Genomic DNA, 16,446 nt, shown 5'->3' on the forward strand with positions numbered 1-16,446 from the left:
AAAGACTCCTGTGTCCACTATGCTTGCTCCTACTTAACATATAGCACGGTGCATTGTGACTGTGTTTACCTCTCTCTCTCTCTCACCACTGGACTTGATAGCAAGGACTGGGTCTTCTTCACCTTTGGAATTACGGATCAGCAAACACGCATCCCATCCAGTGGTTGGTGCTAAATTTATATTTGTCGGATTAAAGAACGTCTTTAATTTTCAATAGAAGTCTCTAATGTGGTATTCTGTGCTCTCTCCTGTCACCCCTCGGTTTGATTTGTAGGGCCCTCTGCGATCTGTTGCTGTGTGCTAGTCTCAGATGCCCCTCAGCCCCCAGGTGAACACTTTAAGGATCTCTTGTTATCTCTTCTTTTCCCCTCTCCTGGAATAGTTTTCCCATTCATCTTTGCCCAAGGCAAATCCTGTACATCTTTCGGGGCTCAAGTTAAGTCCCTCATTCTCTTAACAACATCTGTCTGAAATTTGGGCTCTCTGCTCTGAGCTCCAGACCACACCCCATTGTCTGTAACGTTTCCTGTTAATTATGCGGGGCTTTGTAGCTTCCCACTATTCTTGTCACTTGTCATTGAAATCTTCCTTGTGTTTTGGGTTCATCATGTCAACTATAAAGCAAGTCTTTGAGGCCCAAGACCACGTTTTGGAAATCCCTGTCTAGTAGCTACACAATGCCTTGAGACATAGGCTCTGCACAGACTGTCTGGACTTGAACGCCCGCTCAGCCTCTTGCTCCCTTACGGACCTTGGGCTAATCATTTACCTTTTCTGTGGCTCATTTTCCTCATTGTAAAGTTGGGAAAGTAATCTTACCCCAGAGAACTATTGTGATGATTAAGTGAGTTAATATATTTTAAACCTGTAGCAGATATTACTCAAGTGTTGTTGTGTTGTAGTTGGTAATAACTGTGATAACAATATCGCCCCACTGAACCCTTACGAAAATACAAATATGTTGTCAAGATGGCCAACCACGAGGTATGTATTCACCACTGTATGAATCAGTTTGTCACCCAGCAGACAGGTTTTGCTATGAGCCTGGGAAAGGTCCACCAAGAATAACAGGGATGGCAGGTTGTGGGAGGAGTTTCCGTCCAAGTGGAATGATGTTGGTAGCAACTGGGAAGCAGTGAGCGTCTAGAGGGCTCAAGCTGGACCTTGGAGGATCAAGCTGCACTGACAGGACTAGAACCAGTTTTGACTCTTTTACAATTTGGTTTAGCCATAGAGGAGCCATGTCAAAATGTTCCAAAAGGAAGAGGAAGACTCCAAAATAGTCATTCACCCCTATAGACCTTAGTGCCCTTGTAGCTTGTGTAACTGTTATAAAACCAACCTTATGTTTCTTTTTCATGACATTGGCTAAAGGTCTAGCAGATGCTAAAGCAATCCTTATGGGAAAAAGATCTGTTGGAATTGACATTGAATGCTAAGCCTCTGAGGAAAGCTCTTTCTGGAAAATTCTGGGGGTTGAACTCAATGTTCAAGAATGTACTGGCTGAAGGGCGCCTGGGTGGCTCAGTTGGTTAAGCGGCTGCCTTTGGCTCAGGTCACGATCCTGGAGTCCGGGGATCGAGTCCCACATCCGGCTCCCTGCTTGGCGGGGAGCCTGCTTCTCCCTCTGACCCTCTCCCCTCTCATGCTCTCTCTCTCTCTCATTCGCTCTCTCAAATAAATAAATAAAATCTTTAAAAAAAATGTGGTGGCTGAATACGAGGACTCTAAGTCTTGTTTTGAGTGGTTTCTCTATGTCTGTGCTGATAATAAATTGCAGCAGTAGTTAGAGACCTGCCCTGAGACTCACATTGCTTAAAGACACGGAGAATGGTCAGTAACAGTTGACAATGTAGAGCTAGCTCTGAGGGTTCAAAATGTGGATTTTCCCATTTTGCAGCCTCAGTACTGGTCTCTGGGCAATATCGAGTTATTATGATGGAAATGGTGCCAAGAGGGGACTGTCCTTTCTGTGTTATCCAGGCACTGTTCCCTCTCCATCACTGAGAGTTATGTTGCTGCTACTTTACGTTTGTAAATCTGACCTTTGGCAATTATTATCCCAAACGATATATTAAGTTTTAAGGGGTTTTTCCCCCCTGAAAAGCTGAATCCATTTCCATGCTCATATATTTGTGGATGCCTCAATATATGTTTGAGCAGTTTCCATTTAAATGCATAATGAAGATAGCTTTCAATTTTAACAAGAATTATTTCATCACCTGTCATCAATAATTCAGAAATACCTGCTAGTTGATTGACTCAGTGTAAGTACTGGTAGAATGTTTTTCCAGGTTTTAAAAGGCTGTGTTATATTTTCACGGTAATGGTGTTGATGACTATCATTAGAGAGTGCTAGGTGAGAAAAGTTTTCTGCTTTTCTAATAAATAAAAGCCCTTCTTATCCAAGTAGGAATAACTCCAAACCTATAGCAGAGATTTCCCAGAGAATTTCATAAATTTAATTCTGTGTATGATTTGTAATGTCTTCTCTCCTTTTTAAAAGTTTCTTTTAAAAAAATCTTTAAAAAAATAAAAAGATTCAGAGGTTTAAACAAAATGTTAGCTTAATGGGTTCATGTTGTTTGACTACTTAATAAACAATACCTCTCTCTGGTTTGTAAACAGACTAAGTACTTCATCCAGCATATAAATATTTTTACTGCTCTTTATACTTGCTCTGTCAATCCTTATGGCAAATTAAATGTAATCTAAGTCAGCCAAAGCATGCCGTACTTTGGGGCATATTTTAATTTTATTAAAATAAGAGTTTGTTTTGGTTCATTTACTTCTTTTTGTCCCTGATCCTGTGATTGCACAGATGACTGTAGTTAAACTGTACTTTGTCACTGTGTTTTAAATGTGATTGTTTTGGTTCCTTTTCCTCAAAATCTAAGTATAACCTGAAAATATTAAGTGTAAACATTAGTGTCCTGAATTGAAACTAAAAGTTTTTGTTTATATTTTTAGAATTGAAATTCTTAGGAATTCATGTTCTTATGGATATGACATTCATACAAAGGTACTGAATGTTATAGGAGAAGAACATTCCAGTAACTACTTTGCATTTGTTGATACTTAGAGAACTACTTAACATCTGGACTCATGGAGCAAGAGAAACCTTGCATGACCTTATGATAATCAAAAATCATTTGAATAAGATGGTGAGGAAAGAATGGTTTGGGAGAAAGTCACTCAACAAGGTTTAAATCAACATTCGAATGTAAGGTATTTTGCAGCTTTGAATTAGCATTTGGGCATCCGTTCTCAACATCACTTGGACAAATCAGAGACTTATGCCTTTTTAAAAGGACTTGGTGTCCTTCTGTGACCTACTTGTTAAAGACTCAGTGGTTGATTTATGGAGGATAATTAATTAAAGTCCACCTGATTGGAATTCATAGTCAGAATTCATTCTGTACAATCCTGAAAACTATTTTTAGTCTGGGATAGAAGGGTACTGGTAGCTGTTTTAATTACTTTTATAGAGGTAAAGCTCACATGACTGCATATTTCTTTTTCAGTTTGATTTTTATGTTTTAAAGCAGAGATAGGCGTGTACAAAGTTTCTTTTTAAAGATGAACAATTTTATAGAGCTTATTTAAAAAGTAAAACAACAACCAGATTCTACCCCATCGCTCATTTCCCATCAGAGGCAACTCCTTCCTCTGCGTTTTAGGCTACCATTTTGATATTCACCTATGTATTTTTAAATAAAATGCTCGTATTCTTAAGTCTTGATTTTTAAGTGTAGGCATTATCTGCTGTCTTCTCTCTATGGAAGATACGGAGTTAACTCTTCTTTCCTGCCCCAGCTTTCTATACCTATTCAGCCTTCTCATTCCATAGCTTCTCAGTGTGGTGATGTGGCAATTTTGGAGTTCAGTAGTCACTATTTATTTGCATTAGTATGACTGTGTAATTACAGCTGAGACATGGATTAAACTATGATTATTTTTCTTTCCCTGTGCAACTTTTCGTTTTCTTGTAATGTTTTGCTTACTTAACTTTCTTTGTACTGACCACTAATTCATCCCTAAACTCTTCACCGATTATCTAAATTTCCTCTTGGGACATTCAGATGTACAGTTACTCTGTCAGTGTCATTTTGCTGTCAGAGGCTGTCTGGGGGCCTTCAGACCTGCCCCTTGCTAGAGCTGCTGCCCTGTGTGTCTGGCACGTAGCTGTCACACCGGGACCTCCAGTCACCAGTGTGCCTGTGTCCCTTTGCCTCTCTCCCACGTCAGGTCTTTTATGTCCTGTATCCTCTGTCTTAGTCTCTCTTGATTTAGTGTCCCTTGTTTTGGTGGCACACAGCCTGAGAAAGGGTACACAAGAGGTATGTTTTTTGAGAAATGACACAGGTAAAATGTCTGTATTTCACCTATAAACTTGAATAATGATTTGGCTGGCCATAGGTCCCACTGAGAAATCTGAAGTCATCTCTGGTTCCTGATGTGACACGTCTTCTTCTCTGAAAATTTGTGGCGTCCTCTGTGTGTCCAAGTGTTCTGAAATCTTCATGATGTGCTTTGGTTTGGGTCTGTTTTATTCTCTGTGTTGGGCACTCAGTGGGTCATTTCAGTCAGATAATTCATAGCTTTCTGTTCTAAGAAATTCTTTTGGATTAAAAACTTTCCTTTTCTTAATTTTCTTTATTTTCTCTTCTTGGAGTTCCAATTTTTTAGATACTTGACTTTCTGGATGATCCTGTATTTGCCTTGTCCTTTCTTTCCTACTTTCACCTCTTTTCTTTTTTTCTTCTTTGTATTTTAAGTTCTTAAGTTCATTTTTGTTGGAAAAAAAATAAATCTGTGACGTTTTTACACATTGAATGCATCCATATGATAAAGACCCGGATCAAAAAAATCCTAAAATTCTCAGCACCCCAGAACCCCATCTAGTCACTACCTTCCCCAAGGGGAACTGCTTTTAAAAATTAAGCTTTCTGTTTTGAGATAACTGTAGATTCACATACAGTTGCAAGAAATAATACAGATAGCCCGTGTATCCTGTGTACACTTTTCCCCAGTGGTAACATCTTGCAAAACTTGAGTACAACAGCGCAGCCAGGATACTGACACAGCTATGGTCAAGATACAGAACATTTTATCACCACCCGAATTTCTCACGTCTCCCTTCTGTGGCTACCACCACTTTCCTCCAGCCTCTGCTCTGTATGGAACCCCTCGCCCTTGTGTGTTCTCCATTTCAGTAATTTTGTCATTCCAAGAATGATACATGAATGGAATCATATGTGTATAATCTTTTAAGATTGGCCTCTTTTTCACTCTTTACAGTTCTCTGGAGATCGGTTCAGGTTCCTGTATGTACCAATAGTTTGTCCCCTTTTATTGCTGTGTAATATTCCATGGCATGGATGTGCCACAATTTGTAGGACCATTTGTCCCCTGAAGGACATCTGGTTCTTTCCAGTTTGGGGGTACTACAAATAAAGCTGCTATAAATATTTGTGTCGGTTTTTGTGTGAAATTTTTTTCATTTCTCTGAGATAAATGCCCAGAAGTGCGATTGCTGGGTTATATGGTAGTCGTGTGTTTCGATTGTTAAGGAACTGCCAAACTGCTTTCCAGAGTGGCTGTACCATTTTATATCCCCACCAGCAATGTATGAGTGATCTAGTTTCTTCTTATCCTTATCAGAATTTGGTGTTGTCACTATTTTTACTTTAGCCATTGTTACACACGTGTAGGGGTATGTTTTTAATTAAATTTATGTTTCTCTAATGGTTAATGACAAGGAACATCTTTTCCTATGTTTATTTGCATCTATATATCCTGTATCTCCTCTTTGATAAAATGTCTTTTCATGTCTTGGGTCCATTTTCTAATTGGATTGTTTGGACTTTTTTTTTTTTTTACTGTTGAGTTTTGAGAATTCTTTATATATTCTAGATACTAGTCATTTGTTGAATGTGTCTTGCAAATATTTTCTCCTATTATATAATTTGTCTTTTCATTCTCTTAGTAGAGACTTTTGCAGAATAAGATTTTTTAATTTTGATGAAGTCTGATTTATCAATTTTTCCTTTTATGAATCATGCATTTGGTGTTAAGTCGAAGCACTCTTTACCTAGCACTAGAGTCTGAGGATTTTCTCCTAGGTTTTTTTTTTTCCTAAAAGTTATGTAGTTTTACATTTTACATTTAAATCCACGCACATTTTGAGTTAATATTCATATAAGGTGTGAAACTTAGGTTGATGTTCATTTTTTGCCTATTGATATCTAATTGCTCCAGCACCATTTGTTGAAAACGTTATCTTGCCTCCATTAAATTGTTTTTGCATCTTTGTGAAATATCAGTTTGGCATATTTGTATAGCTTTATTCCTGGGCTCTGTGCTCTGTTCCATTGATCAGTGTGTCTTTCCTTCTGCCAGTGCCACATAGTCATGATTATCCTGTAGCCGAAATAAATCTTCTTTTTCAAAATTGCTTTAGCAATTCCTGTTCCCTTTTCTTTCATAGATTATTCATAGGGAATAATGTTCTCTATATCTACAAAAAAAAAACTTGCTCAGATTTCAGTAGGGATTTGTTAAACCTGTGTATAAATTTGAGGAGAATTGAAATCTTTGCTATGTTGAATGTTCCAATTCATGAATATAGTATGTCTCTCCTTTTTTCTTTTAAGTGGGCTCTATGCTGGGTCCAGTGCAGGGCTTGAACTCATGACCCTGAGATCAAGACCTGAGCTGAGATGAAGAGTCAGATGCTTAACCGACTGAGCCAACCAGGTGCCCCTCTCCATTTATTTAGATTTTTATTTCTTTCATCAGCATGTTGTAGTTTTCAGCATATAGTCCTTTGCATTAGTTTATATTTAAATATTTCTTCTTTCCAGGAGATTTTGTAGATTTCTTGGGATTTCCTACACAATCATGTCGTCTGCAAATAGACACCGTTTCTTTCTTTCTTTTTGATCTGTACACCTTTTGTTTTCTTTTTTGTCCTTACTGAAATGGCTAGAGCTTCCAATACTACGTTGCATAAGAGTGGTAAGACCGATGGTCTTGCTTTGTTCCCTATCTTAGAGAGAAAGCATTCAGTCTTCCACCACTAAGTGTAATGTTACCTGTAGGTTTTTGTAGATGATCTTTATCTAATTGAGGAAGTTTCTCTCTATTCCTATTTTTCTGAGACTTTTCATGAATGAGTGTTTAATTTTGTCAGAATCTTTTTCTGCATTAATAGGATTATGACACTTTTTTGCGTTGGCTTGTAATACGGTGGATTTACACTGACTGGTTTTCAAATATTGTACCAGCCTTGTGTCCTTGGAATAGATCTCACTTGGTTAAAGTGTACCATTCTTATATATTACTAAATTTTCTTTTCTACTATTTTGTTAAGGATTTTTGTGTCTATGTGTATAAGGGATATTGTTCTGTAGCTTTCTGGTGTTTGGACTGTCTTTCTTATGAATATAAGATTCTGGTTTGACAATTCTTTATTAGAGAGAGAACATGAGCAGGGGGAGGGGCAGAGAGAGCCAGACAAGCAGGCTCCGCACTGAGCAGGGAGCCCAACACGAGGCTCGATCCCAGGACCCTGAGATCATGACTTAAGCTGAAGGCTGATGCTTAACCAACTGAGCCACCCAGGCACCCCTGGTTTGACAATTCTTATATTATGCCACTTTCTTCTGGTGTACGTGGTTTCTGATGAGATATCTGCTATCATTTGAATTGTTTTTCCTGTATTGGTAAGTTGTGAGTCCTGTCTCACTGCTTTCAAGATTTTTTTCTTTTGTCTTTGGTTTCCAAGTTTGACTATGATGTGTCTTGGTGTGAGTTTCTCTTGTTTGGAGTGCATTCAGCTTCTTGAATCTGTAGGTCTTTTCCCAATTTGAGAAGTTTTCAGCTTTTATTTCTTTGAGTACTTCAGGCTTGCCCTCCTTCCAGGACTCTGATGACATGAATGTTCAATCTTTAGTTATAGTCCCATAGGTCCCTGAGGCTCTGTTAATTTTTTTTTCCAGTCTATTTTCTCTGTTGTTCACATTGTGTAATTTCCATATTCTGTCTTTCTGTTTGCGCATTTTTCCCTCTCTCCTCCATTCTGCTGTAGAGTCCATCCATTGAGTTTTTTATATTTTGGCTATTTTCCAGTTCTAAACTTTCCATTTTGTTTCTCTTTATATATTATATTTCTTGCTGGAACATTCTATTTCTGTGCTTCAACTTTCATCTTTCTTTTTTTTTTTCATTTTGCTTTTTGAAGCATTTTTTGAAGTCTCACTGGTTCTTGGTATGCATTATTTTTATTGAAACTTGGACATTTGGGGTATTATGTTATGAAACTCTGGATTGTATTTAAGCCTTCTGTTCTAGCTGGATTTTTCTGACATGCTCTAGCAGGGGAATTGGAGATATTGCCTCATTACAGCTAGATGGAGGTTGAAGTCCAGGTTCCCCACTCAGCCCCTCTTGACACCTGAGGGTGAAGGAGCTCCTTGTTACTGTGAAGTAGAGATGGGTATTCTGGCTCACCATTAGCTATCCACTGATACTTCCCTGGCTGGAAGAAATAGGAGTGCCTCATTTACTGCTCCCTATGTGGTTTCCACTGATACCACAGTAGGGGTGAGGAGAGGAATCTTGTTACTGCTGGGTGGTGGCAAAAGTCATGAGTCTCTATTTCTGACACCACCCTGGGGTGGAAAGGTAGGGATGTCTTGTTACTAATAGGTGGAGATGTAAGTCCAGGATGCCCCAGTGTTCCCCACTAATGATGTCTTGGTGACATGGCCTCATTACCCCCTAGCAGTGATGCAAGTCCCAGCTCCCTACTTGGCGTTCTCTGATACCACCTCAGCTTAGGGGTGGGGTGCCCTGTTATAGCCTGGTGAGTGTGGAAGTCTAGGCTTCCCCTGTAGCCTTTGCTGGTGGGGGTGGGAGTCAAGACACATTACCCCCCAACCCCTAATCCCACTGTGTGGTATCTGACTGGAGTACAGCTGTTATTATCTAAAGTTTTCTGTTTTTCTAGGCTGCGTTTTTCCTCATCCTTTAGCCAGAGAGGGCTTTGTGGGTTTTTTGTTTTGCTTTTTTTTGTTGTTGTTTGTTTGTTTTTTGGTTTGCACTCATTGGTATTTCCAAGTTCTTTAGCCCCATTCATCCCTATGTTGTTCTTTGGGTACCAAGGTCCCTAGCTGGTCTGCCTTCTTCTGTCTACCTTTCAGAGTCTTCTGTATTTGCTTTATATATAATCTCCAAGATTTTTAGTTGTACTTAGCAGGAGCAGTAGGAAAAATTGTGTCTACTTAATCTCTCTTTTTTAAAATATTTTATTTATTTATTCATGAGAGACAGAGAGAGAGAGAGAGAGAGAGAGGCAGAGGGAGAAGCAGGCCCCCAAGGAGCAGGGAGCCCGAAGTGGGACTCGATCCCAGGACCCTGGGATCATGACCTGAGCCGAAGGCAGACGCTTAACCATCTGAGCCACCCAGGCGCCCTACTTAATCTCTTTGGAAGCAAAATCTACCATGACTTTTAATACCATAAATTAATTTTGTTTGCTTTTGTAATTCTATATAAATGGAATCATATGGTATGTGCTCTTCTGCTTCTTGCTTTTCTCATTCCATATTATGTTTGTGAGATTCATCCGTGTCATTGCATGAAATTTTAATTGTTCATTTTTACTGATGTACAGTATTTCATGACATGAATATAACACAGTTTATGTATTCTGCTATAGATAGGTTGTTCCCAGTTTTTTTTTTTTAAGAGTTTTTATTTTTTATTTATTTGAGAGAGAGAGAGAATGAGAGATAGAGAGCACGAGAGGGAAGAGGGTCAGAGGGAGAAGCAGACTCCCCGCTGAGCGGGGAGCCCGATGTGGGACTCGATCCCGGGACTCCGGGATCATGACCTGAGCCGAAGGCAGTCGCTTAACCAACTGAGCCACCCAGGTGCCCAGGTTGTTCCCAGTTTTGAGCTATTAAAATTGTTCTGCTGTGAACATTTTTGTAGATGTCATTTGGTGAAAACATTACTATTTAATACATATCGAGGAGTTGTCATCAGGTAAACCTTCAGGTTTGATAGCTATTCCCAAACAGTTACGAAAGTAGTGTATCAATTTACGTTCCTATCAGCAACCTGTGAGAGGTCCAGTTGCTCTACATCCTCACCAACACTTGGTATTATCTGTCCTATTTATTTTAGCCATTTGGGGAATATGTTGTATTATTGCATTCTGTCTTAATTTGCTTTTACTGCTCACTTGAATCAAGTTGAGCATCTTTTTATATATTTATTTGCCACTTGCCTCAGCTCTTTTGTGAAGTGACTGTTCAAGTCTTTTACTCATTTTTCCTATTAGATTACCTGACATCTTTCTATAGATTTTTAAGAATTCTCTATATATCTGGATACATTCTTTTGTGAGATATATATAATATTCATCCTCACCAGAATACCTTATTTTACTCTTTGGCTTGACATTTCCATCTTTAATGTTGCCTTTTTATGAAAAGAAGTTCTTAATTTTAATGTAGTCCAATTTATTTTTTCTTCCTTAATGCTTAGCACTTTTATATTCTGTTTAATAGTCTTTTTCTATCCTAAGATCTTCAAGGTCTTTTTCTGTGTTTACAATCCATCTGGAATTGATTTTTGTGTATCATGTGAAGTAGAGGATCTGTTTATTGTTGTTCTTTTTTCTAAGTAGTTGCCTTAAATTTTTCTTTTACATCATCCCTTTATCATCTATGCTCTTTTTTCCACAAAAAATTTCCATAACTTTTTCATTCAAGCATTCCTTTTATTCCCCTTCATCTTCCTTTTTCCTGAAAAATATGTATTATTTTTGTTTCATAGTTGCATTTCTTTTCCTATTTCTGAAATTAATATATTTAAGAAATATTTTCATCCTCACATAGCTTCTATTTTCTCCATGTTGATTTTTTTTTTCTGTTTGTTTTGGTTCTTTCATGTAAAGTACTTTCTTCAAATGTCTTACAATTCTGGATGACTGCTCGTATTTAGTGGCAGGGCTTGATGACTCCGAACTTCCATGTGGAGTGATTTGGTAGGTTGTTTAGTGGGGGAGGCTTCAGTGTCAGGATCCTCAGGGAAGAACCTTCCAGTTTCCTGCCTGGAGGATGATAACCTTGCCAGCCTCTGGAAACCTTGTGAGGGAAGTTGGATGGGGGTTCGGGGTTAGGGCTAAGGCTTGGAATCAGTCTGTATATGTTCACCTAATGCCCTGTTTTTAGTCTGGTACCCCTACTCTCAGCTCCAGCTGTTTCTGTACGACAGCAGAACCTCTGTTTTATTCCCTCCAGAGGGGAAAAACCTCTAGTTGTCTGGTTAGCTATGTGGAGTAGAGAAGGGGATTGAGTGTTCTTCGTTGGAGTTCAGACTTTCAGTCAACTCCCTTAGTAGCAGCCTCCCCTCCCCATCTCTACACACACACACACACACACACACACACACACACACACACACACACAATTTGTACTTCAACCTAACATGGCCAACCCGTGAGACTTCTTTGAAGGATTCTGAGTAATAAATTCTATTACTGGCTTTCCCCACTGTCAACCAAGGTTTCAGTTTTCTAAGATCTACTAAGTTATTTACCAATTGTCTAATTATATTCTGGCTTCCAGAATCTTATTTTGTTGTTCCACTTATGGGCTCCTTAATTCTCCTAGCTTGGATTATGACTTTAAAAATGTGTGTGTGTGTGTGTGCGCATGCACGCGCGTGTGGTCATTTTAGTAGAGCACAGGGATGGAAGTCAGATGTGCTCAATCTGCCATCTTCACCCAGAAGTGTCATACAACTTTTATACACTTTAAAAACAACAAATATTTCTTTTAAATTTGAGCTCAGAAATGAAATTAATTTAGAAAATAAGTCCAAAGGAGAATTATTGTTCTCTTTAGGTGATGAGATGGAATTGGAGCTGCTGATTTGGATAGGTGAAGGCACTAATGATGAAAGAAACAAAAGTATGGAACATTGAGAAAAATCAGCTGGAGAGCAAAAGATAGGATTTTGCTTTTCCTTGAAGTTTTATGGGGAAAACAGATTTTTCTTTCAAGCTAAGGAAAATATGACTTGGGAACTAGATAGAGTTGGGGGTTGCACAACATTGTGAATGCACTAAATTGTTTACTTAAAATGGTTAATTTTATGTTGTGTGAATTTTACCTCAAATAAAAAAATTGCTTAAACCTAAAAATAAGAAATACATGAACATTTTTAAAAGTTACAGCTACATTGACACCTGGCTTGGGGTTGGGGGTAGAAGATCAACTGACTTATTACATGGGTCTCATTACATTGTGCTTCCGCTGTCTGCCTAGCAGCTCTTTTTTAAATGTTTGCAAGCCTGATTCTGGAAGGTTTTCAGCAACTTAGTCTTCATTTTGGGAAAATGGGAGAGCAAGATCTATTCCAAGGAATAGCAAGTGAAGTTATTTCTCTCTGGTATAGAAGGTGAAAAGAATTACTGTGTATTTAATGTATCTACCTCCTACATCAGAATATATTGATTGCAGCTTGACAAATCTTGATGCAAGCAAGACCTTTGGACTCTTTAATTATCTGTATAATGGAAGAAAGGGAAATTCTGATGGAATGTGGTACAGTTCCTATAAATTTACGCCACTGACATATTACTTATCTTTCATATGAAACATCCTGTCTTATAAAAAGGTTTAATCGCATTTTATTATCCAGAATGTAGCATTTGGCAGTTAGAGTGTGCAGCTTAAAGCTATGATATTAAGGTTGGACCCTTACTCTGCCACTTCTGAGTTATTGAAGCTCACCATGCCTCATTTTTCTTTTCTGTAACACAGAAAAGATAATAGGGATATTGTGATAAATATGAATTAACACATTTAAAGATCTTTGTTTGCCTGGCACAGAGTAAGCACTCGATAAATGGTATCTGTTTTTTTTTTTTTTTCTGACGTTTTCTTAAACTTTAATCCATAAAAGCACGCCTAGAGAAATGTATGGAATATATACAACATAAAGACTATTTCCTTACCAGGATATCTTTGCTGTGGCTGTAGTGACCAACTCCAGTTGCAAATGTGCAGTTGACTCCCTCTTTCTCATCACATCCATGGTTGTGGTTAAAAGCTTATTTCTACTTTTCTATAGAAACTGAACAGTTTTAGCTACCTTTATTTTCTAAAAATTCTACACTTCAAACATGCAGTGGATTTGTTTGAAAAGTAAAACCAGAAAGCGTATGGGCGCCTGGGTGGCTCAGTTGGTTGGGCAGCTGCCTTCGGCTCAGGTCATGGTCCTGGAGTCCCGGGATCGAGTCCTGCATCAGGCTCCCTGCTCGGCGGGGAGTCTGCTTTTCCCTCTGACCCTCGCCCCTCTCATGCTCTCTCTATCTCATTCTCTCTCAAATAAATAAATAAAATCTTTAAAAAAAAAAAACAAGAAAGCGTAAATACTATTTTCAATTCTCTATATTTGGTTTAGACATAATCCCTATCATTTGTAAATTTTCACCAGGAATCAATGAAAAGATTTGAGAATGAACCTGAGCTATAAACCTGCCATTAGAACATGTAATTAGTCAGACAGTGGCCATAAAGAGTATTTGATTCTTTGAAAGCTGTTTTTCTTTTTTAGTATTGTATGGCTGCAAGTGATAAATGGGAGAATTCTCTCTCATTCTCTCATTACTATTTTTAGCTATAGTTTGAAACTCCTCAGCTTCTTTGCAAGGTGAAACTCTAGGTTTAAATGTTACTTTCATACTAAGCCACCTTTTAAATTTTACTTTACAGATCAACAATCAAGATTCTGAAGGTCATAAACTTTCTGATGGTGGTGGTAAGCCATGGCGTCAGATGATAAAGTCGCCATCTTAACTGATGATGAAGAGGAACAGAAGAGAAAGTATGTGCTTGCTGATCCCTTTAATGGTATTTCCAGGGAACCAGAACCACCTTCCAATGAAACGCCCACCTCCACAGAAACAGCAGCCATTCCTGAGGAGGAAATAGACTGGATAGAGAAACATTGTGTCAAAATAAACAATGATCTTCTGATATCCAAGGTCTTCTATTTTTTCTTCTACTCTGCGTATGGCTCTCTTTACCCACTTTTGCCTGTGTATTATAAACAGCTGGGAATGTCACCCAGCCAGAGTGGATTGCTAGTAGGTATCCGATACTTCATTGAATTCTGCAGTGCCCCCTTTTGGGGTGTAGTTGCGGACCGCTTTAAAAAAGGCAAAATCGTCCTCCTCTTTTCTCTTTTGTGTTGGGTTTTATTCAACCTGGGCATCGGATTTGTCAAACCTGCTACCTTGAGATGTGTACCAAAGATTCCCCCAACATCTCGTCCCACTAATTCAAGTCACCTGTTAACTGTCCTGCCAACCAACTCTTCCATTACCACATCACCAAGAATGCGTGAGAAAAGGAGCCTGCTCCCTTCCACCTGGCCGGTGATTGTAGAAACGGGGCCCAACGTCACAGAAACTGTCATCTTTTCGACAGCTCCAAACAAGACCAGTACGCCCACTCTGCAACCGCAGACAGACGAAATTACTGACCATATTATGGACTTTACCTTGAGTCCAAGCGCAGCAACCCCTGCCTTCCCGGGAAACGTAACCAGAGAGACAACCACTGCTATTGTCACTACCACCAAATCTTTACCTTCTGATCAAGTCACTCTTGTTTACGATCAACAAGAAGTGGAGGCTATATTCTTGGTGATCTTGGTAGTCGTCATAATAGGAGAATTTTTCAGTGCCTCTTCTGTCACCATTGTGGACACAGTAACACTCCAGTATCTGGGAAAACACAGAGATCGCTATGGATTGCAGCGCATGTGGGGCTCCCTGGGCTGGGGCCTGGCGATGCTGTCTGTGGGCATCGGAATTGACTACACTCACATAGAAGTGCTCATCGATGGAAAGGGGTGTAAAGCCCCTGAGTATCGGAACTACCAGATCGTCTTCATAGTCTTCGGAGTTCTCATGACCATGGCTTTGATTGTCGCCACTCAGTTCCGGTTCCGCTACAACCATTTCAAAAACAATGAAAATAAAGGAAAAGAGGTAGAGATCCCTCAAGTGGAGAGGAACAGCTCCACAGAGTCCTCTGAGGAGACACCAACCACCACGAGCCACTCACAGGCTTTCAACTTTTGGGACTTAATCAGACTGCTCTGCAGCGTGCAGTATGGCTCCGTGTTGTTCGTGGCATGGTTTATGGGTTTTGGATACGGCTTTGTGTTCACCTTTCTCTACTGGCATTTGGAAGACCTGAATGGAACTACAACCCTCTTTGGGGTCTGTTCAGTCCTGAGTCATGTGTCTGAGCTGACAGCTTATTTTTTTAGTCACAAGCTTATTGAATTGATTGGCCACATCAGGTAAGAACATGCTTACTCTTGCTGCCCCCTCAGCAAGTGAGTCTCATCTTCTTATAATTTACAGCTCCTTTTAGCACATATAAGGAAATTGTAATTTGTATTGGGGATGGGGTTGGAATGGGAATGGGGCTTTCTGTTGCTCTTCCTCCTTAAAATAGGAACAAAAGGAAGGAAGTAATGAACCTACTTGGATTATCTAAAACAAACAAAAAATGCTGCTTCCTGTCTGTATGCTAAGAGGCTCTTGCAGTAAACGTTTTCAGGTACCCGGAGCACAAATTTAGTGACTAGATTATTCTGTGGATTTTGAAGGGTCCACTGGTCCCAGGCATTTGTGAGGGAGGGTTTAAGTGGATAAAGTGGATTAGGTTCTTGCAGCCTTCAGTTATTCTCAGGAACTCGGTTGACACAGATAGAGCTTGAATATATGGTTGGTGGAGATGTCCATTATATTTAGTGAGGCTGTGACCCACCATAATCACTGATCCATGATATTACATGAAGGAGATTCTTATATGATTTTTTCCTGATTATTACATCCATCTCTGCATCTTTGTCTGCCATGAAGACATGAGACATTTAAAAATCTTCCTTTTACCTAAATTTCCCATGAAATCTTTTTAGTCAAAAAGTATCTATAAATGCCTAGTGTTTCTTATATAATGTTTCTCACCATTAATGTTTGTCTGAAGTTGACTGAACAGTACCTTGCTTTTTATAAGTCTTCCTGCTCTGTTGTTGGCTCTAAAATGTAGAGCTAGCTACACTTAAGCATTCTTACCTCAGAGAAAAGCATGGCACATTTCTCCCTAAAATTTGAAATTGCTGTAACTGAAAGAAAGCAACCATGTCGTGTTTGTGTGTGGTAATTGTTAAGTCTGTCTCTGAGAAATTAAAAAGGAGAAATAGATACTGATAAAATTTAAGAAACAGTGATCTTTCTTCCTTTCCTCTTAACTGAAGATTTTAATTAATTAACTACTTAAATAATTTGATTTAATTTAAAGCTTCAGCCTAGAATCATTCTTTTCTCCAAACAATTGTGAATAT

General features: G+C 38.9%; 1 protein-coding gene across 2 annotated transcripts in view; it reads left to right on the forward strand.

Moving 5' to 3' along the window:
• MFSD6 (major facilitator superfamily domain containing 6) overlaps positions 1-16,446 on the forward strand; it is a 68,630-nt gene that overhangs the window by 9,267 nt on the left and 42,917 nt on the right. For both annotated transcript variants that reach the window (XM_027588924.1, XM_027588926.1), the window contains exon 2: positions 13,797-15,396. In XM_027588924.1, coding sequence (XP_027444725.1) covers positions 13,850-15,396 — 1,547 coding nt within the window. In that variant the 5' untranslated portion in view covers positions 13,797-13,849. The remainder of the gene's footprint in view (positions 1-13,796; positions 15,397-16,446) is intronic.

The sequence above is a fragment of the Zalophus californianus genome, chromosome 3, assembly GCF_009762305.2.
Source record: "Zalophus californianus isolate mZalCal1 chromosome 3, mZalCal1.pri.v2, whole genome shotgun sequence".
Classification (NCBI taxonomy): domain Eukaryota; kingdom Metazoa; phylum Chordata; class Mammalia; order Carnivora; family Otariidae; genus Zalophus; species Zalophus californianus.